The sequence below is a fragment of the Chroicocephalus ridibundus genome, chromosome 3 (assembly GCF_963924245.1).
Source record: "Chroicocephalus ridibundus chromosome 3, bChrRid1.1, whole genome shotgun sequence".
In the NCBI taxonomy this organism is placed as follows: Eukaryota; Metazoa; Chordata; class Aves; order Charadriiformes; family Laridae; genus Chroicocephalus; species Chroicocephalus ridibundus.
The window spans coordinates 42,249,811-42,276,164 of record NC_086286.1 but is presented as its reverse complement, the minus strand read 5'-3'; the positions used below and the strand labels follow the sequence as shown (position 1 = coordinate 42,276,164).

General features: G+C 43.5%; 1 protein-coding gene across 3 annotated transcripts in view; it reads right to left on the bottom strand.

Moving 5' to 3' along the window:
• Positions 1 to 8,915: 8,915 nt before the first annotated feature.
• SMYD3 (SET and MYND domain containing 3) overlaps positions 8,916 to 26,354 on the bottom strand; it is a 420,671-nt gene continuing 403,232 nt past the window's right edge. The window contains exons 11-13 of one of the 3 annotated variants that reach the window (XM_063331007.1): positions 16,313 to 16,421; positions 10,181 to 10,334; positions 8,916 to 9,612 (exon numbers count right to left, since the gene is read on the bottom strand). In XM_063331007.1, coding sequence (XP_063187077.1) covers positions 10,200 to 10,334; positions 16,313 to 16,421 — 244 coding nt within the window. In that variant the 3' untranslated portion in view covers positions 8,916 to 9,612; positions 10,181 to 10,199. Of the gene's footprint in view, positions 9,613 to 10,180; positions 10,335 to 12,898; positions 13,040 to 16,312; positions 16,422 to 26,354 lie in introns of all 3 variants that reach the window. The other 2 variants (XM_063331008.1, XM_063331010.1) reach the window with 2 other exon arrangements.

Genomic DNA, 26,354 nt, shown 5'->3' with positions numbered 1-26,354 from the left:
TGTTGAAGCGCAAGCTGCCTGCTCCTAAATCATATTTTATTGAAACCTCACAATACCCAGCAAGCAGCACCACAGGAGCCAAGGAAGACACTGTAAACATCATTTTCTCCTAATTTCCAAGGACAATGGAAGGCATGGCAATTATACGAATAATCAGAAAGGTAACAGTTCGGCTCCTTGCCCTGGGGCTGGTGAGTCGTGCTGCCCCCGGGGGCTGGCGTAGCTGGGACTCATGCCTGCCCTGAGTTTCCAGGGCTCAAAGAACACTTCTGAAGGTTATATGCAAAGCCATTAAGATGCTATGAAATACACAGAAAAGCTTCTGGACAGCCTCTAAGCCTCAGCATTGCAGACTACGGCCATCGGACTGTAATCTTTCTGTTGGCATGGTTGAAGCAATGGGAGCACCAAGCCTGGTCTGCTTGACAATTGGCATTGCAGGGGCATGAAGTGCTCTGCAGAGTGGGGCAGGCACAGGAACAAACACTATGTGCACGCTAAATAAACCCCTCGCCTAGCAAGAGGGCTTTGCACCTGAAATCTTTGATGGAGCTGCATTTAGTGTGAGAGGACCAGGGCACTGAAATACTTTCACTGTGAAAAAAATTGTTCTGGACTGATTTCTCCACCCACTAACATCACCTAGGCACTCGTGATTCATTCAGTGAAATATTTATTTATTGCCTCTCTGAACAATTCCTGGCTTGTGTTTATGTCCTGTTAACAGATTGTTTTCCAAATTTTTCTGCATGTTTGCAACATACACTGGTCCAGGAGGCAGGTTTCTCAGCTCTCTGCGGCAGGTTAGTGTAGGCATCAAAGCCAAAGCATGTGAACCTCCCTAGGAGGTCACTGCAAAACAATCTTATTTCTTATTAAGGTGCGTCTGAGCTGGCTGTTTTCACCACTGCGTATCACCGAGACATGAGGACAGTGATGCCGCCTGTGCACGGCCCCATGGCATGTCCCAGTGCAATGTGGTTACAGACATGAGACCAGTGCTACCATAGCAGGGACAGGGCAGTGCTACGCCGCAGAAAGGCAGGACCCAGGGGAGACAAAGGGGATGGCAGAACCAGTCCAGGGCCAGGGCAGCGGGTGGACATTCATCGACTTGCCAGCAATTTAAGAACAGAGGAATGCCAGGCGAGTTGCAGAGACGATGAACGTGAGGGTGCCTCACTCGCCCCTATGAAGGCACAGGACACGCAGTGGGACCACCTGGCTGGAGACCCGTGGCACAGACACGGTCTCGTTTTGGTAGTCATTTCGTTGTCACACGGGATGCAGAAAACCCACTGGGGCTTGGGGGAAAAAAATGCAAACAACTCAAACTCCTATAATCTAACAGTTATGTCAAAACCAGCTATGAAGACTTTGGGTGGTTTTTCCCTTCCTCAAACAGGAACTTTGTGTAAAATTGACCCTCATGCTAAGCCATTTTGACCTCTTCGTAAGCTAGCACCATAAAGTGTGGAGGGATATTGCCTTATCTTGCTGGGATTGTAAACCTTTGAGCTTTAAAATCTCTCTGTGACCTTAGAAATTCTTCCCCAGGCAAGACAGAGTAGATTTTTCTTTTTTTTTTTTTAAAGCACACAGTGAGGTAACTTGCAATTAAACCCCAAATAATCAAAGCGTTTCAGATGGGAAAGCTGTAAACCCATTTCTCTAAGAAATCATGCACCTGACCACATCCTAGAAGCTTCGCTCAGCTGCAAGGCCTTTCTGGCTGGCCAGGAGCTGGCCTGATCGCTGCCCTCCGCTTCACACCGTGAGCTTTTGCTGCGAGACAGACAGTTCACAGGACGCCCGAGGTGTGCGGCAGGGCTGGGTGAAGGCTGGCGCAGGGACACTTGTGCCAAGCCTGGGCTTCTCTGCCTGGCACCATCTGCCGGCCTGAGGTGATTCAGGGTGTCCACCATTTTCATCTGGCAGACTGCATAAGCTTTTTCATGGGCATTGCAGATGGTAGAGGGAATTCAAGCCTAATGACAACAAGGTTTGCTTTTCTCAGGTGCCTTTTGCAAACCCCTTTCTCTGTGGGCGTCCCCAGGCCCCTGGCTGCGAAGTCCTGCTCCACAAAATGGCGGTGACAGCTGAGCCTGACTCGCTGCAGCCGCCATGGTGGGGCTGCAGGGGAAGGCAGGCGGCGCCAGAACCGGCCTGGCTCAGCCGGCACCAGGGAGCCACAGGCACTAAAAAGCTGCCGTGGCCCACAGCTGATGTAGCTGAAGGCTTGTCCTGCTTAACTGTTGGTCTCTGAGACTTCTGAGAGAGGAGCAGCAAGCTAAACATTTCCGCAACACTTCAGAGAAGATTATTTTGGTGGGGTATTTTGTTTTGTTTTGTTTTGTTTTGTTTTTAATAGAGCTTTTTGCTCTCTGTGCCCACCCTCCTCTCTCCACCAGAAGCTGGACGCGACGTCTTTTTACAAGGGTAAAAACCTCGACAGCATCAAGGGCGATGGCCGCTGGTGCGAGGCTGCAGCACTGGCAGAGCAGGACACGAAGAGGGCAGCGAGGAAGGCGCCGGTTTCCCTGCAGTGCAGAGCGAGGACGCGGGAAGCGCCCTGCAGCTTGAGAAACACTGGCTGCCGCACAAAGTGCGGGGCCTCATGAAGTGCCCCCAGGCACCTTGCTCTTGTCCCGTGAAAAAACACAATATTCTCTAAAGTTGGCTGCATTCCCCACCCATACAGGAAAGGTGTTCGCTGAAGGCATCGCATCAGGCAGGAATAACAAAATCCCTGCCTTTGCCTCCCCCGGCTCTGCATTTGGCTCCGGTCTGAATTGAGATACCTGCCTGGCTAAGAGACTGTCTCACAGGGCTCAGTCAAGAGGAAAGAGGCCCAGGGTAAAGCCCGTCTGGGTCATGGGCTACATTTGAGCGAGTCCATAGGTATGCAGAGCTCTAAACCTGCATTGTTTCTGCAGCTCTGCAAACACCAACCGGGGGCTTGTCAGCAAACCGGCCTTTTCCCAGCTCACGAGCCAGACAAGCTCCTCGCTCCCACCACCCAACAACCACCATTTCCTGTGACTTAGCAGCAGATTTCAAAGGGCTGTTCCACAGCAGAGAAGATGTTGGTCTCTTGATGAGCTTCTTCACCACCTTGGAAGGGACACCTTTGCCAAGACTTTATATTTGAATGGTAAAATGAACAGCTTTGTGGCCTGAGTGTATTGCAGTGACATTACACAGATTGCACGAAGAGCTTTGTGACTCTATGAAATGCGCTTGGACAATGCCCCTGTAAAAGATTTTTATCCGTCTTCTCATCTACCAGCCATAAAGCAAGGCAGCATCCTTGCCTGGTGGCTGGTGGGCTGCCCCATCATGGTATTCCTCAGGTCTTTCTGTTGGCAGTTTAAGGCATCTTTGCCAATTCCCTTGTTTTCATGTTGAGTTGCAGTTTAACTTGAGTAAAATAAACTACAAACAAACAAACAAAAAGCCCTACAATCAGCACAGAACTATTTACAGAAAATAAAAAAACCCATAGGTTTTTGTCTGTTTTTCACAAATTACATAATGGTCCCCATGGAAAACATTTGGTAAGGGGAAAAAAAATTCTTTGTATATCCTAATTACACTGACCTTTTAAAATACCATTATTTTCTGTTGCCTTCAGCCACAGATGTTCAGAAATTAACATTCCCAACTTGCAATAGGGCATTGCCCACATGCAGCATTCCTGTTAGCATGATGGGAACATCACTCTCCAGTAATGGTATTTTGATCACTGTCCTGTATAGGGTAGAAGCTGGGTACAAGACCTTAATGACATTAAAGAGAATATAAAACCAGGTATTGCTAGTACCTCACCAAGGGATTTCTCCCCAGAGCGTGATGAAAAGGGGAGTGAAGTACAAGAAGGGAAGAAATGGAAGAAAGGGGATTGCCCGGGAGAAGCAGAAGCAACCCCCCTGCAGACAGTGACTGCTCCTTTTCACACAGTCCCCATCATCTCTACTACTCCAGTTCCCAGACCCCCGGCTGTCCCTCCGCTGTTCGGCTGCCCCTGCAGGTATGGAGACCAGTTCCTCTCTGCAGCGGTGTGATGCCTGTGACTCTCTCCAGAGACCACATCAGCTTTTCCGTCCTTCACTGTGGGCTCCTGCAGTGCGTTGCTGCCAATGGGAAGGATGGCAGCTCCGTGACTTTGCAACATGTCGTTTGGGTGTCCCCAGCTCAGCAAGGGACAGCACAAGGAGGATCAGGCCAGACCTTTCCTCTACCTGTTCCATTATGGGATGCTCAGCACCACACGTGGTACCTCCTGCAACAGGAAGGCAACACTAAAAAGGCTTCATTAAAAGGAACTTCATTAAAAGTAAACAGGCAAGTACAGCACAGAGCAGAGCACAGGGCCTGGGGGCGGGGAAGAGTGAAGCTCTGATAATTTTCTCATCAGACGCGCTTCTCTATTACCGTCTTCTGGCTCCTGCTCTGAAAGTCAAGTGGAATTGTCAAGAGGCATCACCTGTGATTTAAAGTGCAGTTTTCCTCCAAGAGGTATGTAAAATTGCCGCCTTCCTATTTGGAGCCTCTGGGGACTGGGAATCAGAGCTGCTGAATTGGAGGGGCGGAGGAAGAAAACTCTGCTCTTCCCTCCAGTCTCCTCAGCCCCACTAGACCAGCCCTTACCAGAAACAGAGGCCAGGGAGCAGGATCCTTAGCTCCAGGTAAGGAGACCAGCAAATGCTGCCCGCTCGAGCCCAGGAGATGGAGGGGAGCTTTAGGCAAAGAAGAGGCAGCGTGATTATCCCCTGTCCCGGGGTCAGTTCGGAAGAAAAGATTGTGCTCTGTCCTCATTTAGGCATCTTTGGAGTTAAAAAGGACTCAGGCAGGATGCTTCAGCCATGCTTGCGTGCTGTGAGCCCCGTCAGAATTCGGTTAACAAGGAGCTGGAGCATCTGAGACTACTGGAAAGCTCGTGTGTATGTGCCTTTCTCTGCATGCCTGTCTCTGTAGCTATATAGAGATATATTTAAAAGAAGGTTAATTGGTCTTCTGGGAACTATAAAGAACTTGTTAGGTTCCTCTGTGTGAGCAGTGACTGCATGAAGCCTAATTACTAAGCCTGAGTTATTCTTTTTTTTGAGGGGGGGGGGGGAGGAATCTCTAAGGTCCTTATTAAAACCTACAGAAATTCTAAAGCATGATGGAATTAGAATTGATTTGTCCGTGTTGATCACAAGTGCAGAGGAAATAAAAACATTGAACTTTCCCCATGAAATACTAATGGGGGTCATATAGGCATGGCTGACACATCACTGTTGGGGGGATAAACAGAACGCCCTGTGCTGACGGGCAAGAATAGCAGACTGCGGACTTCCAGGTACGGTGCACTCTTTATGCTTAGGGCAGGAAAAATACAAACTTTTAGATATTCTTGTAGGGAGCATTTGACAAACCAGCCATCTCAAATGTATTTTTATGCTGATTAGCTTTGTAAAATCAGAACTGAAACAGAAAAGGACTTTTGCATAAGAACATGTACATTGATAGGAAAGAGAAAATAGCCATTTAAAAAGATATGGCTTTGGTCTGAAACGCCCAAAAGCATTTGCTTGGGATTTTTTGACTGTAGTTTAGAGGTTGCTGAAGTGCTGTGGGTGGAGACCAAAGGTTTCTCGCTGTGGTGGAGGCAGGGCTTAGACAGGGGCAGCTCACAGCAACTCTGTCCCTCTGCGGCAACTCAGTTTTGGAGGAACTCTCGGGCAATGCCTGTAATTACATGAAAATACAACGATGCTGTTCCATCCTGTGCATCCCACAACCACAAAGCCCAACTATGGACGTCGGTCTGACCCTGGCTGATTTGCCCAAGGTCACACACAGTTTCTGGTGCAGCGGAGAAGCCAGGCCAGAACTCTACGTCCGTAACTGTAAGACCTTCCTTCTTCTCCTTGTCTTATGGGAGATTTAATTCTGAATCAGGAAAAAAAAAATCCTTATAATTGGCACAGCCTTTGTGAAAAAAAGAACTCTGTTCGTTAAGAGTCTTGCCGTGGCCAGGGACTATTTGGAATATGCTGTGGGGGGAAATAGCCTCTGTATTTCATAAATACGCTGTGTTAAAAAATAACAATTCTAAGAAAAGCTAGCTTTAAAAATCCAGCCATCGGGGAACAGGGTTACAGTGAGAAGCAGAGAAAGGGCTGAGTAGCGGGAGAGTTTTGCTGGCATAAACCTGCGCACGACTCCACACGCAGGTTGATAGACTCAGGGGAGTCACAGCTCTCAAAAAATTGGTTCACTGCATTTTCTCCCAAGCGTCTTTACTTTCTACTACCTCTGCTATGCGCTGCAAGTTCTGTTTGCTGAGGGCCCAGAACGTTTTTACTTCCAACATCAGGTCAGTACACCTTGAAGGTATGGATACGGAGAACTACACCATGCTTAAACAAACAGCACAGTTTAGAGAACTAATTTTTGTATTTCTTTTTTTTTTTTTAAGACAGATGTTTTGTATAACTGATATCAATTCTTATCAGCAAAACTGTATAGTCCCCCATGTTTTTTGCTGTGTGTTGGAGCTGCTTTTCTTCCAAACACTTACTACCATGCAACGCTCACTCTAAGTGCAGTCTAATATAGTTGCTCCTGGACTAATTTAACGGATAGTGACAAATGAAAAGTAACTCAAAAAATATTTCTAAACCTTGCGATGAACCCAAATTACCATTACTTTCCAAAAGGCACTGGAAAATTCTCTGCCCTGCTGGAAGCAAGCAGCAAGCCTCCCAGCGTTACAGATAATGTTGCAGTCTGCCTCTCTCTGACTTTAGCATCTTTATCTTAGCAAGCTGATACCACCTGAAAATTTTGACAGATATTATTCTTGAAGGCCAAAACACGATGTCTGTGCAAAGGCAACTCCAGCTACTTTGAGTCTGAGCTGAAAAAATAAGATTACTTGATTTGAAATGAGTGCTTATCTAATGTTCCTTCCTGGCTGGCACGCTTGCTTGCTACCGCACTTTCAAATGATGCATTTAGCGAAATCTCTCTGCAGTCATCAGCCAGCCTTCTTTGCAGAAAATAGGCTGGAGTGAGAACACTGGGAGAGAAACATCTGCCCGTGACAACCTCCCCTGCAGCATCGGCAGCCCTGCTGGTGGTGTTAGTACGTGTGAGCCTCCAAGGGAAACCGCTCTGTAAATGACTGAAACCAACCAGAAAACTTGACTGACTGAAAACAACTAGAAAACTTGACTCTTTCCTTGACCAAGCTGAAAGAAATGCAAGTTTTGTATCAGCAGTAATGAATATAAAGCATGAATTACACCCCCGTGGTAAGGAATCTCCTCAGACCAGCCCAGAGGAGGTAGACAGGCAGGGCAAGCAACGCAGGCAGGGCAAGCAACGCAGCGGTGCCCTCAGGACGCTGATCTGGAAACCGGAGCCACAGAGCAATGTGGGCCCAGTTTGGTTTCTTGCATTGCTCAGTGAGCAATGTCCTGCAGCGCATGGCAGCGCACTTGCCGTTGTGATGCTCTGCAGCCAACCAACATAGTGCACACTTTCTCCATTTTCCAGTCGTTGAACTGTTTAGCTTGTATATTTTCCCTAAACATCTGCTACAGACCACTGCTGGAGAGAAAAATACCAGTGCAGGTAGCTCCTTCAGCCTTTCTCATCTGACATCAGGTAACTGCGACTGTCCCCTAGTGACCATCCTTCCTTGCTATTGTGCTTGGAGAGTTGCGGTGTCCTTGTACCAGAAGCTCCAGAAGCTCCAGAAGCCAGCGCTGCAGTTCATAAACAATGTGTCTACGTAGACAAGAGCTGCCGGGCCGCCTCCCAGTACGTGCTGCATAAACTAATGCATTGTCTTACCTCACATTCTGAAGTCCCTTCCATTGGAAAAACTTAGTTATGTAATCATGAGATAAGATAAGCATCATCTTTATGCAAAAGCATGTAATTTCTAATATGTACCCCTTTAAAACCAGAAAATAGCTCCTGAAGACTGGGTAGCCCTCACATTTTCTGATTGTCCATCAGTGGTGCCATTACTTTGTCAGAAATCCCAATAAATGCAAAGGTCTGACCTTTTCCCCCAGATAATTTCCTTTTCATAATAGCAGGAAGACCCAACCAAGCAGTGAATTTCCGCGAGGATTATTGCACTTCTTGGGTGGCTGATATGACTTGGCCTCTGGCATCAAGCCATGCTATGTACTCCAGAAATGCACCACATTTCATAGGTTATTGCTTGCGTATTACTGCCGGGCAAGTGAACGCTCCATACGCTGGAACAAATTCAAATGCCTTGAAAGGAGATATCTTCCTTAGCATTGGCATTCGTGTGCTGCGGCTGTAATTTACGCCCAGAGTGTTCATTTTCTTTTTAAATGTGTTCTCATCTCATAATAATTAATGGTGTCAAGTTACTGGTGTGAAAAAAGCCTGACTTCACAACAACGATGGATTAATGAAACAACAGTCATGGCTGGAGTAGCAGCAATAAATTGTTAGAGAGGAGTGACACACCTGAAGTGATACTTTCAAAGGCCTTAAATTATTTACGTTTCAAAATTCCTCATAAATATTTGGCTTTTGTTAACATTTGTTTCTGTGTTAAAAATGGAAGTCAGCAGCTCTGCCAAGAACAATTCTCTTGCTGATGAGCGTGGGGGAACGGGCCACCCGTGCTTTCCAAGACATCCTTCCTCCGCAGGGATGACCTCCTAATTCAGTGATCGTCCGTAGGTGTCAGAGCTTCACTATTTGGGGACGTGAAATCCAAACCCCACAGGCTCAGAAAGGTCTAGAAACCACACTGCCGGACTCATAGGTCCAAATCTTTCTCTGGTATGAAGCGAGAAACTCTTGAAGCAGTCAAAATGAGGAGAAAACAGAGTAAGCGATTTCCACGTAGATACCCTTTTGATTAAATTTTTTATTCAATCCATTTTAATATTCAATATTATAACACATGAAATGCAGGAAGAAGAGGGACAGAGCCCTGCAGATATATTAGGAGGGAGGAAAATCTCATTTACAACACTGGGAAACTTATTTGATGTCAAAGAGCACTGGATCAGGCTTTTGGGAGCCACAACTAAGGGCAAGGCAAAGAATATATTCTCTCTATGTAATGTGTCTGACATGAGATCCTTAATTGCTGGCATAAACTGCTATAAAAAAATTGACTGCTGATATCAATGGAATTATATTACGTTGTAACTGATGAAGGCTCTGTATGCATTTCCCAATACTTACTATCAATTAAATTAGGTGCTGTAAATTGATAATTAGGTATTGTCAATTGGATTGTTTGGTAGGAAAAAAAAAATCCTCTAAAAAATGCATATTCCTCCAAACATCAACTCAATTCAGATCATATAGTAAAACTTATAAATACTAACCATTTTTGTAAAGCAAGTAGGAGCTAATGAAAAGACACCAAAATCATCAAAAAGCTTCCCAATGCAATAAAAAGCATTTGATTTCCTTTCTCCTTGAATACTTCGTTTTCCAGATTGGAGGTTTTCTTCATTGTGTTCTCATGATGGCTTCACACTGCTCCTTTATCTCCATCAAGGCTTGCATCAGGCTGTGATCTGTCCCGTGGGTCACCTTCATAATATCATAGGCCTTGAGGGGAGAACAGAAAGGGACACGTCAGTCATTGTGCAGACTGTGTGAAGGGGTTGGTCGCTGCAGTGGGGCAGGGACATAAGTACTGGTCCTCGAGTAGTTGGCAGCTGGGGGCTCGAATGCATGGCACAACAGAAATAGGAGTAAAGTCTCCCAAAGTGTATAATGATTTGTCCCTGGCAAAGGAGGAGGCAGTGACACATTATTCTTAGGTGTTAAAACCCACTAATACATTGCACAGATGGATGTTTGGAATAGTAGTGAAAGATAGTTTTGCACTGAGGCATGAAGGCCATTTTAAGATTGGTCAAATACAACACACAAGCTTTTTACACATTATTTAAATGAGAGGACTGCGACATTCATGATGTTAGTAGCCTCAAAGTCTATAAGTAGAAATAGATTAATGCTTAACCAATGGAATAAAGTGCCTTAACTGTATCAGGACAAACTATGCATAGCATCAAACAATTAAGTACATTAATAGTTTCACTCTAAAAAGGCATGCACAGGAATGGTTCTTTGTTGGTTTTCCCAGGGATTATTTTCTCTGTGTGTTGGTCACCTTATACTGCTAGGCCAGTTTACACTTGCTGATATTGCCTGTTGTGTCGCTGATTCCCTGCCACAGATATGTCTGAAATGCTCTTTGCCCAGCTCATGTTTAGATCATCACTCTTCATATGACAGTTCTGCTTCTTCCATCTATTAAATTCCTCCTGCAAGAAGAGAAGTACCGGATGGAAATGGATTCAGCACTTCTGAAGAAAGGAGGGAGCTAGAAGCGTACTGGTAGGAAAAAAGACATCACAGATTTTTCCTCATCCCAAACTAAGGAATTGTCAAAACCTAAATGCAGCCTGTGTTTCAATGGGTTCCCGGTCCAATCAGCTGATAACATTCAGCAAAATCAGCTTTGAATTGCAGAAAAAGAATCTTTTTGGAAACAAGTGTTGAGTAAGGGGCCTCATTTAAATTGGAAAGATAAAACCAAAAATAAATATATTCTTTGGTGGAATGAATGAAAGCCTACTTCCAAATTCTAGAGACTGGCAAGCATATGGAAATTCTAGCATAGTTTATTTTTGCTTCAAATTAGCTAATTTTTAAAAGAAGAGGGAGGCAGCAAAAGGTTGAAAGAACAAGTTGAAATAGCAGTCAAAACAAATCAGTGTGCAAGGAGCTCTAAAAAGAGTCAAATATGTTCTGAGCTACCACAATGCTCTACTACTAAATGATAGAATAGTTAAACAGAACAAAGGAAATGCTTTCCCTGCCATTAGAAATTCATCAGAAATGTGAAATAAACTCAGAAATCCTCAATTTTTGAATATTTCTATTCTAGCAGAAATACAAAGCTGGTCATGTTTTTGCAAAATTTTTGCAAGTCAAGTCCTAGACTACCTAAATTGTTCTTAATGTTCTGATAACCCTAATTCAACATATTGGGGAAAAGTTGTAAAGAACAGAAGAATAGATCATAAAAACATTTCAACATGGTGTGTGAGGCATTAAGCTGTACAAGAGCCTTTTTTTTTTTTTTAATAAATAATTGAAAAAGTAGCGTTAAAAGCAAGAGTAAGAGCCAGTCCTCACCTGGCAAAGACTGGGATGGAGACAGATGAACACTTGCATGCTGTTGGAAGCCCCGGATGGTGCAAAGCGGGAGAGCTGCAGGTGGGATCCCGTGTGTGTTGCAGTGCAGCAATACGTAGCTGCGCCCAAGCTAACTAGGAAGGGCCAAGACCACCCTAGAGCAAAGGGGCCGGGTAAATTGGCCATGGATCCAGGCATAGTTGGTGCACAGTGTTTGCATGCCATGGCCAATAAAGCTGATAGATTTATTGTGACTGACGTATGCTAAGAGCTGTGCATCTGGATACGTCTGAGTCACAGTCCAGGGGCAGATGACCTTGATCTGCCCACCTACAGGACAGAGGTCAGGCTAGCGGTGATGGACCTGGACACCCTGATGCACAGCCAGAGATGTCCATGTGGATATGCCTTGTTAAAAGGCAAAAGTTCTTAATATCAAACACAATCTTGAGATAATGCTACCATTGCTGACTTCTCTCTCCTCCCAAACATTTCCTTTCCATTTCTCCAGTATGGCAGATAAATGCACCCAGTCTTTAGGCTTTCGCCTCCTTCAGGGAGAAAATCATTCTTATGCAATGTACTGTCTCACACGGTGCAATACAAGTCAGAGTCGGCTGTACCGAAGTTAGAATAGCAGTGGCTTCTGTAATTCCCAAATTAAACTGGCATTAAGCTATGTAGCTGTTTTTGCAAAGGTCAGTGCAAAACTGGGGAAAATTTCACCTCCAATGCAAGGAACTGTTTTACTGGGCAGAAGCAGGAATATGTAGGCTCTCTGACCATTCCTCTGCTCTCCTAAATCGCACAGCTAGCCTGCAGAGTCGAGGCTGAGCAGAGTCTTGTGGTCTGTGTGGTCTTCCTCTCAGCTAAAAGAACAAATCTAATTATGAAAAACTATAGTAATCACAAGACAGGAACATGGGCCACAGTGTCATCAACCACACACTGTCTCCCTGAAGAATATAAAACCCATTAGATTAGTGGTATGGCTGTTGCTCCATGAATGCAAATGAAATGCAGCACAGTCGTTTGCGCCTGATTTGCATGGGGATGGGACGGGACGCCCGTCACCACAGCTGTGTGCAGATGCAGGACGGCACTGCTCCATCACAGGGAAAGCAGAAGGCAAATGGCCACGTGCCAAAATGGCATGAAGCGAAATGACATTTCAGAGGGAGTATCTGTGCTTTTCCGTCTCTTGATTGAAGGGGACACTTGTTAAAGCAGGCAGAAGAAAAACAAAATCACAGTTACTATCCACCACAGCTGGTAAACAATTCAGCGTTTGAAGCAAACACCTAGAGAAAGGGGATTTCTCCAGTGTTGCTGTGAAACCTGGGAGGGATTTTACCCCAGTTCCTGTGCTTTTTGCCTCCACACCAGGCATTACAGTAAGAAGAGAAGCAATATTGTATTTATTGCAGATCTTCCTGAGACAAGAGAGCTGTGGCCACCCACCCATGGGAGGACGAAGGTGCTCCTGCGGCCGTGCCACCCAAGCACAGGGTCTGTGGGGGAAATTGGTTGGTCAGTGTTGTACCTGTGTGCATCTTCCTTGCTGCCTGCCACCGTCCCCACCAGCCATCGCTCAGCAGCTGGGCACTGCTGCCCTGCTCAGGAAGCCACCACCACACCACAGCCCAGAGGACGGAGCAGCAGCCGAGACAAGCGCTGCAGCACTCACTGGCTCACTTCGAGGAGACGACGCTCAGAAATGAAGTCATCTGCTTGAATCCAAGCCTTCCCCTCTGCACCCTGCCTGTCCTCCTAAACCAAGTCCAGCTCCACTCAGGTTATGGGCAACCAAAGAGGTGAGCTTACAGTCCTGTGAAGGTGACAAAAGACACCTAACAAATATTTATGCTAATGAGTGCACCTCAGTACAAATCTATACACTTGCTAGGGGCTCCTGTGAGCTCCAGGGATGCAGACCCGTCCTGGGCTCTTGCAGGAGTGCTGCTTCCCAGTCGAGAAGCTTGTCTCTTCACAAGACAGCTTGTTGCAACTTTTATTATTGCTGCTTTTTACAGTCATTCCAGGTTCTTTAAATTAGGTTTATCAGAATGGGCTCCAGCTCTGGTCTTTTGCTGACAAAGGTTTTCCTGATCTGTAATTCCATTTGTCGTCCCACCATTACATCTTTCATATATATGTATATAAATTTAAAAATACTATGTTGGTAACCAAGGGCTACCTTCAGGTTTTATTTCTGCAGTGGCTCTCTGTAACGCCTCTATTTCCAAAACCTGGCAAATTAGATTCTGCAGGGCCTGATATACTTTTAGGGGGTGATTTATTTTAATGGGTAACATAAAGCCCTCCACATTATTTAAGCCTTCTTTGGGGGTGCAGGGCAAAGAGCTAAACCCAAAGGGCACTAAGAGAAAGGTGGCTATGATAGTGATTCATTTTCAGGAGGCACTGAGAGCAGCAGTAAGGGCTGGGCTGCAGAGCTGTGTATGAAGATCTACTGGTCTTAACAGACTGCGCATCTGATGCAGAGAGGCTGTCAATCCCCAGCAGCTCTGCGGCTGTGCCTGATTAAACAGAATTTATATGAGTGAGGTGAATTTCACTCAGATCTCAATTCCTCTGCACCTTCCACATCCTTCTCCTTAATGCCGCACTGAAATTAGTCTGACGAGGGCTCCAACAGGGTGCTATTCAGTGTCAGGGCGTATTAAGAAGAGTAATGAAGCAGAGAAGGTAATCGAGTTTCTGCTCTGAGCATGTGGCATGCTCTGTTGACACATCTAATCACAAAAGGCCAAACTGTGTTCCTGTATAACTCTAGGACATTATCTGAGTTATATTAGGAATCACATCCTTTACTCACAACAAACTGGGAATTATATCTCGCTCTAATTTGTTCTGGTGTAGACAGCAATGAATGAAATCCGTTTCAGATCTTATCCAAAGAAGTGTTGTGTCCTGTGCTTACAAGTTGCATGGAGAAACAGGATGACAAGAAGGTTTTCCTCCGCTCAGCTGTGCTCCCAGAGAGTGGGAGTTCAGTCTCTCCGTCTCACACATGTGGGTGAAAAGGGAGAGGCTGAACAAGGAATAGGTGAAGCACAACAGGATTCATTTGTAAACGGTTCTCCATTTCAGCTGTAAAACACTTACTGTGTCCTTGTGCACCACTCATGGCTTGGAGACCACAGTTAGAGATTCACTGAGGTATGGCATAGAACGGTAAGCAGCACCTTGTTCTCCCTTTTCAGGGAAAGAGGAGATCACAGCTTGAAAAAAGGTTTCTGTGTTAGGCATTGCCCAGCATTCAAAGGATAATACAGTAGCAATCTGGTTTGCAATGGGCAACTTCACTAAAAACATAAAAAAACCCCATCACAGCCTCCACCTTCACTGATGAGTAGCATTCAGATGTCTCTAGGGGAATTCACTCCAGTTTAATTTAATGCAGTATCATATTAGAAATGCAATTAAAAGAATGCCTGTTGATATATTGCATCAGTATCAATGAAAATGTAAGCTCCTCTGACTGGGGTCTCACTCCACTTGCTGAAAAGGAAAGTCTGAATGTTTGGAAACTATAAATATTATGGGAGAGACAGCAGAACAGATTACCTGGCACATGACAGATATATGACTTACTTCTGAATACTGCATGGAAAATAGAATGGATTACTTTTCCATCTGCTTTTTTAATGATCAGAATTGGCCATAATTTAAGTTAAATATATCAAGTGAAGATTTAAGTTACCAAGACTTAGTAAGACTGTCATCGTATTAAATACTAATTTATTATTTCAACCTGTGGAAATTACCAGTTATTCAGCTTGCATAATTAATCAGATGTTAAAACCAAATAGATATGGGGGTTGAAAAAAGTAAGTACAAAATACTAAGTCATCTAGAGAGTCATGACTGATCTTAACTTTATAGGGGATCCAGGCAGGGCTAAAAACTGCTTCTCCCCCACCCCCAGTGCAGACACCTATCCCTTTCTATCCTGAGCAGCTGCCCTAACTCTTTGCCACAAGACTAGCCTTCCATACAGCACGGACGTTAAGCAAAGGGGACGTACAGCCAACTTCTGCACTTCTTTCCAACACGGGGGCCAGTGCTGGGGCCCGCCCCTGCCCAGCAGCAATAGGCAAGTAGCTGGGCCAGGTGGCTTTCTGCAGCGCCCAGCAAAGGCAACGAGGAGGTTGTGTCAGGCACTGGAGGTGGGCCAAGAGACGAGAGGGGGGACTGCACAGAGCACGTACTGTCTGCAGGCCAAGCTGATGTCAGGACAATCAATAATACAAGGGAATAAGCGTAAGACCTCTTTGAGGGGAACTGGAGGCAGCACATCTTCCAGGGAGGGAAAAACACCTCAGCAGTGATTGTGGGCTTGAGATGGGAAGTGAGTAAGAGCTTATGTCCTGAGGGCATGTTGCATGTGGAAGGGGATTCTTCAGTGTATTTAAGATGATACTAACAGCAATATAGCATCAGGACAAATAAGAGCCCCAGGGTAAGAGGAAATTAATATAAAAGTCAGCTCAGGTACAAGAGGGATGGTTTAACGCTGAAATGTAACTAGCAAAACACCAGCTGCAAAACCAGATCAAAGAAGAGAAATGATGAATGATATAGAAATAGGAGGGATCAAGAAGCATGCCTGTTGATTTGAGTATGGCACACAATAAAATACAAGCATTAAAGGCAAAGTTCTCCAACCTAAAATCACAGATCCCTGCTAGGGAATAAGGAGGGTAGAAACTGCATCTCTGTGCTTGTTCTTGTCCTTTCAGTGCTCCCAGATTCACTTCGCTACCGTGAGGAGTGTATGAGGCACTGAGATATTTTTATCTCTTCGGATCTAATAGTTATTTTTCATCCAGGCAGCTCTGAGCTATCGAACTGTAATTAGCAGTGACTGATACTGGAGGAAATCAGTGCCTGAAACGCTGAGTGACAGTGACCCATCACCACTCTCAGCTGCAGCCTGGGGAAACACCGCTCATGGAAAAAGCGGTGAAGAGCATCCAAAGGTGTGAGGTACAGTCAGAGCAGAAGCGGGGAACACATGGCAGTTTCGGGGGAAGTGAGGGAGGGGCACAGAGAAGAAACAGTTCACAATACTGACCTCTTTCAAGGTCTCCAGTGCTTGAGGAAACATATCTTGACTGTACTGCAGTTTGCCCACTCGCATCAGCTGGACAGCCCTCAGCGGATGGAAACCGGGATAATACAGTCTGCAGAGAAAAAGGAGGAAAATGTGTCACTGTCAGCTCTCACCTTCACAGTCACTGCCTCTGCGGAGAGCTATTAGGGTGGGACTGCAAAGTCACTGTGAATGTTAATAAGGTACTCAGAGAAAATTAGCTGCACTACTGAGAAGCATGAAATACAGAGGGGAATTAGCAAATTATTACTCTCCATCTCAGAGGAATGCCTTTAACATTATCCTGTTAGAAAGTGACGGGAGTGGGATTATTTAATTCGCTACTGTTGGATAATACAATAGCATTTACTGTACTTAGTGTTGCAAACAGAGGTCGTTCACAATCCCAGGTCTCTGGAGAGTTATAATTTTAGGAGGAAGCTTCAGCAGGGAACCCAGTCCTGGATCCTCCAAGATGAAGGAAAGGGACTGCAGGGAAAGCAGGTATGTAGCATTGAGGCCACCATTTCTGAGGGTTTGTTTGCTGCTCCCTGTTGGAGAAAGAACTGGTGCTGCACGTTCAAATAAACATCTCAGACTTTGCTCGTGCATCTGCTAGTGTGAGGATACACTCCCATTCTTACTCAATTAATTTCACAGAAGCAGAAGTTTTCCATCAATCTCACTGGAGTTAATAAAAAAACAGAACTATCCTCTCTTTTTTTTATAGGAAGTAGATGGAGAGCAATGTCATCATTAATTCCTCTCAAGATGTTCTTGGAATGTCCATGCTTTCATGGCGGCCAGTCCACATTTCCAAACCCTGCCAGCCCTTGGCTCACAACACCTGGATTCCACCCCAGCCCTGTGACCTGGATGTGGACAGCATGGCATCTCAGAAGAGCAAACTGGGGGCTGCAGAAAGCCGTGGACGCGCCTTGCCTGGAACTGGCCAGCAGGGAACATGAGGTGAAGGGATACACCTGGAAATTAAGTCACCTGCAAAAGATCTTAGATCTTTTTTGACCAACTACACAAATGAAAGAATAAAAGCCTCAAGCATGACTCACCAAAGACAAACGTCCTGTCTGATCAAACAGCATTTTATTTCCTCAAGTACACCAGTGGTGTGCTTGAGGAGTGTCTAAAAAAATACAAAATTTGTCACAACTGCAGGAAGAAAAGCCAATAAGCTTCCCAAAATCTACTCTTTGAAGAATTTTTTTTGTGTTTACGCCAAACCTATGATCATTGGTTTTCAGGGAAATTGATAATGAATGATACCACTGCAGTCAGAAAGACACTTAAATCTGCACGAGTATTATTAAATGCACGCTAAGACACCAAGCGATGTAAATTTGTGCAATGTAGAGGAATCTTCTGATAAGTCTGCATGCAAATGCATGAGTTATCTTTCTCCATCATTTTTCACTAATGAAAATGCAAATACGATTAAATACGACTAATTGTTTAAATGGTAGTGTATCTGACTGTCCTTACAAATCTCAAATGAAGATGTGTAAACATAATGGAAAATGTTTTCACGCCCAAACCCCCCTTTTCTGCTGCTCGTGTGCAGTTTCAGTGAAGACATACAAAAACACACGGGAAGCATGCCTGGTAGGATCTCAGAAGCAATAGCTCTTAATCTACCAAAGCCTCTCATGAAGCAGCAGAAATCAACTCCTCAATGAGAATAATCCCTCCTGAATTGCCACAAGCACCCGCTGGTCAGACCTCTTGTGGGCTGCTGTTCGAAAAGGCTGGAAAACCAACAGACAAGAGAGAAGAAAAATAATCGCACTCATCTCAGTCCAAACTGACCACTCAGGATCCCTGACCACTTCAAGGATCCGGTTAAACAAACACTGGGAAATTATCAGTAGGTCTATTTTTAGGTTTTGTTCCTGGTTATCACATCAATTAACACGGTGCTATCTGCTACTAGTTAAATAGGGAGAAAATGCAACAAAGTCAGAGATTTTGGTGTGAATTTGTGAAGAGCAGTAGAAATCGCAGCACTAACATGGCACAAATGGGAGTAGTGAGCATATGCACAACTCGTAAAAATTGCAAAAAATTGATGCCTGTATGATTGCGTACTTCTGCCCTCATCTATGACTGCTGCAAAGGAAGGAGTAAAAAGGTCGTTCCCTCTCCTCTGGGCCACTGAAATGCCAGGATGCCTGGGGCAAGGATTACGGCCACAGAAAAGGAGTCAGGGAGGCAAAGACTTTTGCATAAGATGATAACTTATCTTTGCAGTCCCCACTAGACTGCCTCTGCTGTATCCTGACAGCTCTGATTCTTTCACGGCTCCTTCATGGCCTCTTCACATCTCCTTCGTTCCACACCTTTACCTTTCATCCTTTCCACCATCTTTTTAATGTCTCTTCTTTTCCTCTCCCTCCTGAATAACCACCTCCACGCAAAATACCAACACAAACAGGGAACTTGGATCCTGCCTCTCCTGCAGCCACCGCAGGGATGGCAGCTCACGTGGACAAACCCAGGCTGTGCTTTAGTTCAGCAACGTGGCGCCAGCTAAACTTCACGTGGGTCCGTCAGAATTCAGAATATGCCCCTCCATGCTAACAGCTTGCTTTCTATAGATGATACATTCACCTGTAAAGTTTTAGGATTGTGGTATACGCAATACCAGAGAAAACAGGCAGCAATTTCGCAATATGTCAGGTACACGGGCCAGACTACCAGCCATAAACTAAAGCATGTGAAAATTTAAGAAGAGGACACGGAGTAAGTGTGAAACAAAGAGCCCTGTGCTCATAAATATTTACAAAGCTGTTTTACTGAGCTGATTTTTGCTGTGATCTTATGCATGTGCATAATTACATTTTGAAAGCCTTAAAATTGATATTTGAAACAACTATTTTTTATCATTATATTTGAATAAATCTATTAAACTATTGGAACACCTTTTGTGGAAGCACATCCATTGAGAAGTTCACTAGAGAAATCCAGGCAGCTTGCAGCTCTTTTGGGACATGTGTAAGTGGGAAAAATGCTGCTGGCTTCTTCCAGGCATCCCTAGGATTCAGTATTACGAAAAACTGGCAGGGCAGAAAGAACTAAGAAGCAGTTTCAGGTACTTGTCAGCCAATTTATTATCCCCATATATTGCTCTGAACAAACTAAAGTGGATAAATTTAAGAATACGGAAGACATTTACCAGCCAAGGAATTGATACCTAAAGACTATCAACAAGAGACTGAGACAACTATAAGAGAAATACATGCTGTAAAACACGTTACAGCTTGGGAAGAGTAGGATTTCAATCTGAAAAGGATTTTATGAGATTTACCGAGGCCTGAGGGATAGGAAGAGGAACAGTAACATACTGAAGGCTGAAATAAAGATAGTTCTGTGGAGTGATGTTTCCTGGCCCTTGGCACCGGTCAATGCCCAGTAGTCTACTTGTAAAGAGAGATTAAACAGAATACAACAACTAACAAGTAAGGCCGCGCTGTAAACAAGAGAACTGGAGGAGGCTGAGAATTGTCTGTACATTTTGTATCACATCCTCTGCTTATATAAGACAGCACAGTTTTGTTCTGATCTATGACCAACAGCATCTCTGCTGGCCCATCTCTCCAGGCCACCCTCCCGCCTATCGACTGTCCCCCCCAGTTTGGTGTCATCTGCAAACCACACAGCAGTGCCTTCTGTTGCCTCCTCCAGGTCGCTGATAAAGATGTTGAACAGGATGAGTCCCAGGACAGACCCCTGTGGAAGCCCACCGTTACTGTCATCCAAACAGGGTACAGCCAACAGCCATGACCCGTACTCTGTAAAGCAATACCTGCTTCTAATACACCATGAGATCGATAGCTCCTATTTGGAATTCAGTCACAAGGTTTGCCTTGATTAACCCTCAGAGCAGTCACTGATCATATCTTCATATACATATGAAGAAAAATATTTTTCTTCATTCTATATATTAGCTCTGAATCTCTCCAAGCAATCCCTTGTGTTCTCACATGAAGGACAATGTAAAAAAGACAACCCTTGACAAATTTTAGCCAGTGCCTTCTATTTCTTAATACTGTACTTCCATTAATTCTGCTCAACTTATCTCCCATTACTGGGTAAATAATCAGAGCTTTTGTGTTCTCCTGTGAGTTAAAGCCTACTATTAAAAAAAAGAGACTATGCAAAATCACTGCCTCTTCTGATGCCTCGTATTTTAAAATAAAGAGGTGCCTACCATTCCCTGTAAATCAGTCTGTGGGGTTAACATTTACACTGTTGTCTTCAGCATGATGTAATTAGAAGCAGGCAGGATTTACAAAACCTGAAACAAGGGTTTAAAGTGGAAATGTTACAAGGCTCTTTAATATGGTGACATATAAAAAGTGATGCTATGCATTAAATTGGTTTGCGGTACCTTTTAGTGCAAGTAAATATGACAGCATAAAAGACATAAAGCAGCTTTAGGAGCCCCAGCAACAGAGAAGGAATTAAGAAGAGGGTCCCAGGCTTCAAGAAAGGTGGTGAGCAGAATGCAAAGGGGACAGCATCAGCCTCATGACAAAACGCACGAGCTACAGATGGTGGAAATGTTTACCTCCAATATAGCACCCAGTAAGTTCAACCTCCTCTTCTTTCTCTGACACATTCTTGATTTCTGAACTGCTCGGTATTTGAGTACATTCATTAAGGCTGTTCACTGAACTGCAGCCTAGGAATTAGTTTTATGTTGTCCAGTTATTTGTTTTTTTCATTATTCAGTGATGTGAGATGGTTGTCTAATTCACATGATATTATTTTTGTTCCTTGGCTGGGATGATCAATGGGTTCTAAATATGGGAATTATGAGAAACATTTTTAGGACAAATTTAAGGATAAATTAATATTTGCGCTAAAAAGTACGAAACATTTGATATCTATCAACATTTCCAGGGAGGAAGAAGTTATTTTATGGATAGTCAAAAAAATCATATGCCTCAGGAGCATAAGACAGGTAAACTAACTGTGCTCATTTAGGACCTCACAGATCTTAATGCCAACGGTGCTGCAGCTGTTCAGTCTGATCTCCTACACAGAATTTCACCTAGCAATTCCTGCTCCAAACCCAGCAATTTGAGGCTGAAATAGTGCTTAAGAAGCAATGCTCTGTTTATAGAAAATAATCTTAAGCAGCTTTATACATAATTTGCTCAATATTAGTATTTTTTAATAAGCACAAGCCCTGTGCAAGAGTTTTGTGTCTGGAATGGAACAAGGTTACAGGCTGGAGGAAATGGGAACGTGTTATCGATACTGGACTAAGTGACTGTTTTGAATGCTAGGTATTAGAAGTCTAGTTGGGACTGTAAAATTTCTAAGGGCAATATATGTATATTAACCTGTGTGTAGTCTTTAGAGGTCCCTGTGAAAGCTTTCCAAAAGAATACTACTCTGGCTCTCATGTTAATAATATGCTTTTTCTTGGAATAATAATGGTGTTAACCCGTTAGTCTTTCCGGCTTCTCTCTCTCTTTCTCCCTCTCTTTCTTTTCTTCTCTTAACAACTTCTTATTTATTATCAATGACAAGATAACTTTAAATCAGGTCAGTATCTTACAACTCCCCTTATACCTTCTGCAGCAGCCATGTCATTTTTGGAGTAGCAGACTAATTCCTTTACTTGTGGAAGACTTGATACACTCCAGCTGCCCTGAAATGTTTATTGTCCATTTTATCTTCCCATCGCAGTGTCTCATGGAGATGATCAAAGCAGCACTGAACAGTCTAATGCTGGCATCACTCTTTTCTATTTTTTCCCAGATTTCACCTCTCTCACGTGGATTTTGGGATCGGCTCCTCAGCACTAGCAGGGAGGTCTTCCTGGAGGAAACCACTATTGCGCATCCCTAAAGCATTACAAAAAAGCTTTGCCAGTGATAGGAAGACATTATTATTGGTAGAAGCTTTATGCTGGAAATTATCTTACAAACTAAAGCTGGGAAAGTTACTTTCTATTACTATTACATAAGACTATTAATTACCCCTAAGAGACTTACTCGTCTTCTGGTTTAATCAAAGAACAGCAGAAAGTCGGCATAATTTTCTGAGCGAGATGGGGTCTGATAAAGCTAACACCTCTAATCAGAGTTCACTTGGAAGTCTCCATACTCTAATAATGCACCCTGGCTGTACATCTTTTGCAGTTTAATTTACACGTGCTCTCTATCTGTATTATTGCTGTATTGGCAAAACTCTTGGTATCCCCAATATTGAAGTTTTCACCAATGACCACGGCTTGTGCATGAGCCACCTCATACTAAGCACTAAAAAGCATGGCATGACAGCCTTTGTTCTGCACAGATAAGACACGGAGGCCCAGGCAAATGAAGTGGTTTGCCCAGTGTTACAAGAGAAAACCTCAGGGAAAGCCAAGAGTTGAATCTAAATCTCATTGTGACTTTAGGATGTTTTTTGGTTCATGCAGAGCACAGTTCTTGTGTCTATTCTGTCTTGTCTGTCTCTCTGGTTCTGCCAATCCAAATGGAAGTAAATGCAGTTTTGTAGGCTTAACAGGCTTGCTGTATTTTGCAAAAGAAATGCAGAGACAGTAACCTTAGTTTAGAAATTTTTGTGGCAGACTGCCAATTTATTTTTTTGTTTATTTTTTTATTCTGTCCTCACTCAAGAAACATCCTGTTATTTCAGTGAAACAACTGCCTTTGGAAACAGTTCAGGATTTAGATCTGTGAAATTACGGCTCAAAATATTTTTTCATCACATCTGCATCTCATACTGTCCCATTACTATTTGTTTCAGTAATTTAACTCATGTGATCAAATAAGCAATCACACTTCTTAATTGATTGAATTCTCAATAAATGTTTGCTATCCATCTCAGAAATCATTTCTCTCTGGCTGCTGATCACTCTGTTATATTCCTTATGGTGATAATTTATTCACATTAAAGTGGATATTGTTACAGATGTTGGCTCTGCCAAGATTTGAATGATAACTTTAATAAAATGACCAAGTGGTATAAACTGCAATTTTCATCTTGGCTCTCGATCTCTCTCACTCATCCACTTAAAATGCTCTCACTGTTTGTTTGAACTGGCCGCTTTAAATTTTCTGTCTTCTTCTGGTGTTAAGAGATGTTATGGAAAGAAAGAGTGCTCAATCTGGAATGGAAGTAGGAAAAGATATTATATAGATTGCCCCTGTGTCCTGGCTGATCTTCAAAACATCTTGTAGCTCTCAGCTTTTTTGTCATGAGTTCACCATCTTTACAGCTAAAGATGGTAGCATAGACTGTCACTGCAGATAGGAACATACCATCTCAGTCCTTGCATAACCAGAAGAGCAAGAGATTAAGGTCAACAGTTGAGTTCAAAGGATTTATAAAAAGATTTTAAAAGCCACATAGAGTACGTTGGAAAAGTGCCAGAAAACACAATGTAGGAAAGACAGTAAAGGAAGAATGGGAAAGCTAGTGAAAGAGAACATGCATGGGAAGAGAAGTAAAGTATGGAAGGAAAATGTACACTAGAGAGACTGTAATTTGTGACAAAGACCATGGTGCCATCTTCGCCTCCAGCAGTGTACCTATGACTATCTGTTGATGTTAAGAAAAACAGCCCACCCTCAGTATCTGGTACAGCTGAGAATATGACTTCAAAACTGGTTGCAGATACAAGCAATGCAAGTTTTCTTAGAGCAGGTCATGAATCTCCAGGTTTGCATGACCTCTCTTCTTCAGCCACAGAACTTTCCTCTATGATTTGAGTCTCCCCAGTATGAGCCACACGCATCTAATTGCTACTAGTGTCAGCGAACTTCAGAGAGGTCATGCGAGTGTGTGTGCACGTGTGCAAGCACAAACTGCACAAGGAAGGACGCAGCTGGTAGTACTGACATCGTCAGTGCAAAATGTCTTCTCTCCACTCTCCAGTATCTCAGGTCCCCTCAGAAGTCCGTTGTAATACAAAAGACTGATAACATGTGAGTTACATCACTTGTTTAAGCAATAGTATCAACTTGTTTCCTTTTCTATCATATCTCCAGATAATTCTCCAGAGAAACTGTCAGGTGCAGCACAATGACACTCTCTCTTTAGACAGATGATTACAAATACCAATTTCAGATAGGATGGCTGAAACCTGGAGAGACATAGTCATTTTTCTCATGACAACTGTGGGTCAGGAAAGAATCAAAGCAGTGTGTTCTTTGGCTGGATTTCTGTTACCTTCCACTTCTGTGGACTAGGGAGTTATCGTTATTTGTACTATTTTTCTTGTACACATAGATCGGTATTTTAGTGGGCATTTATATATATACAACAATGGGTTCTGAAGTAACCTGTATAATTTGGGAAATAGATCTTGGAGTTATCAGGCATAGTTCTGTGAAAACATTGTGAACATTATGGTCAAAAAAAGCAAATCAAGTATTAGGATATTTTTAAGAAAAGCAGAGATGTGCTGTAAAAACCCACCACACCCCTACACCTTAGGTATTGTGCGTGATTCTGATTCTGTCTTCTCAGAAGAGTTCAGTAGAAAGGTATAGACGAGGTGATGAGGACAGAGGCAGTGCAATGAAGGAGTAAATAAATAGACCAGGACAGGCCTGCAAAAGAAATGATTGTGGAAGGACTTGTTGATGGATCTACAAAATCACACGTAGCGTGGAAAAGGTAAATGAGGAATGATCACTCTCTCTCATAATACCCAGAAGATATCAGACGAAACCAACAACCGGCAGGTTCCGAACAAATAATAAGGTGTTCTGTCTCACTCAGACACTAGTTGAACCATCAGCCGAGTGTGTCAAGATTCAGTTGATTTTTGACCAAAAAGCAAATGGATAACCAAATACAGGTTCATATTGTCTTCTGGCATGACTACCTCATTTGACACGTTACAATCACTCCGTGATCACCAGATCTTCTTCCCTGTCTGCTGTTTCCAAACCATAAGCTTCCAGTGCAGAAGAGGTGGAAGACTGTGGAAAGACTCATAGGAATCTCCCTCTTTTTTTGCTTCTTTCTTACCTAGTTTCTTATCCATCTCATCATTTTTGTGCAAATGACCAACCAGAATAACTGTAACTCTGTAATACTCCATTACATTCTTCACTGAAGCTTAGCTCTGTGTTTATTTTCCTTCATTTAGATTATATCATCTTATCAAAAACGCAGTCTTGCAGGATCTATTTTTGGCAAATCTACACTGTTTTTTTACAGGATTTTCCTTTCCTTTCACTTTTTTCTCCCTTCATAATTTGCCCTAAATCTTTGAGGTGCTGGCCCTCTAGTTCCCCCTTCTAAAGTACTTTGGGTCTTATTCTTCAATTGTTTAGTGTCACCTCTGATGTGAGGATGCTCTTTGAGCATGACTTTTACTTTTTTCTTGCTTTTTGGATACTTACTGTCCATAATAATAGCAACAATAACTGAATTGGCATTTACAAAATTTAGTGAGATTCTTATGCAGAAGTTGTTACCAGCATGTCTGAACAGGAACTCCACTGCCTGATGTCAGTTATCTCATTTAGACATCTAGCCTTACTCTTCATGTATCAGCTTTTCCATCTTTAAGATGAGAATACTGATCTGGTCAGCGGAGCTGATATGAAGGCTAAATTCAATTATGTTTGTAAAGAGCTTTGAGAGTTCAATAGGAAGATTCTGCAGAAGTTCAAAATATTAGCACTAGTTCTGAAGAGAACTACAAATCCTTGGTAAGCTGCACAGTTAAAATGTGACAGCTAAACAAGACCATCTGTCTGAACTGGAGAACACTTAACTTCCATCCAGTCGCTCAGCTGGCTAGAAAATTTCTTACATGACCCAAAAGGCATGTAAATTGCTTCAGAGTTTCCTAGGAAATAAAACAATCTGGAAGAAAGGGGAGGGGGAAAATAGCATTCTTTACAGAAAAAAGGAGACCTGCTATGAACTTTATGAACAGCAATCATGAGCAGTAATCTCTCCCAGGCTCTAAAGTGCTGCCTGAAATGCTGGCTGAATACAAAGGAGAGATTTTTTCTGGTAACACCAC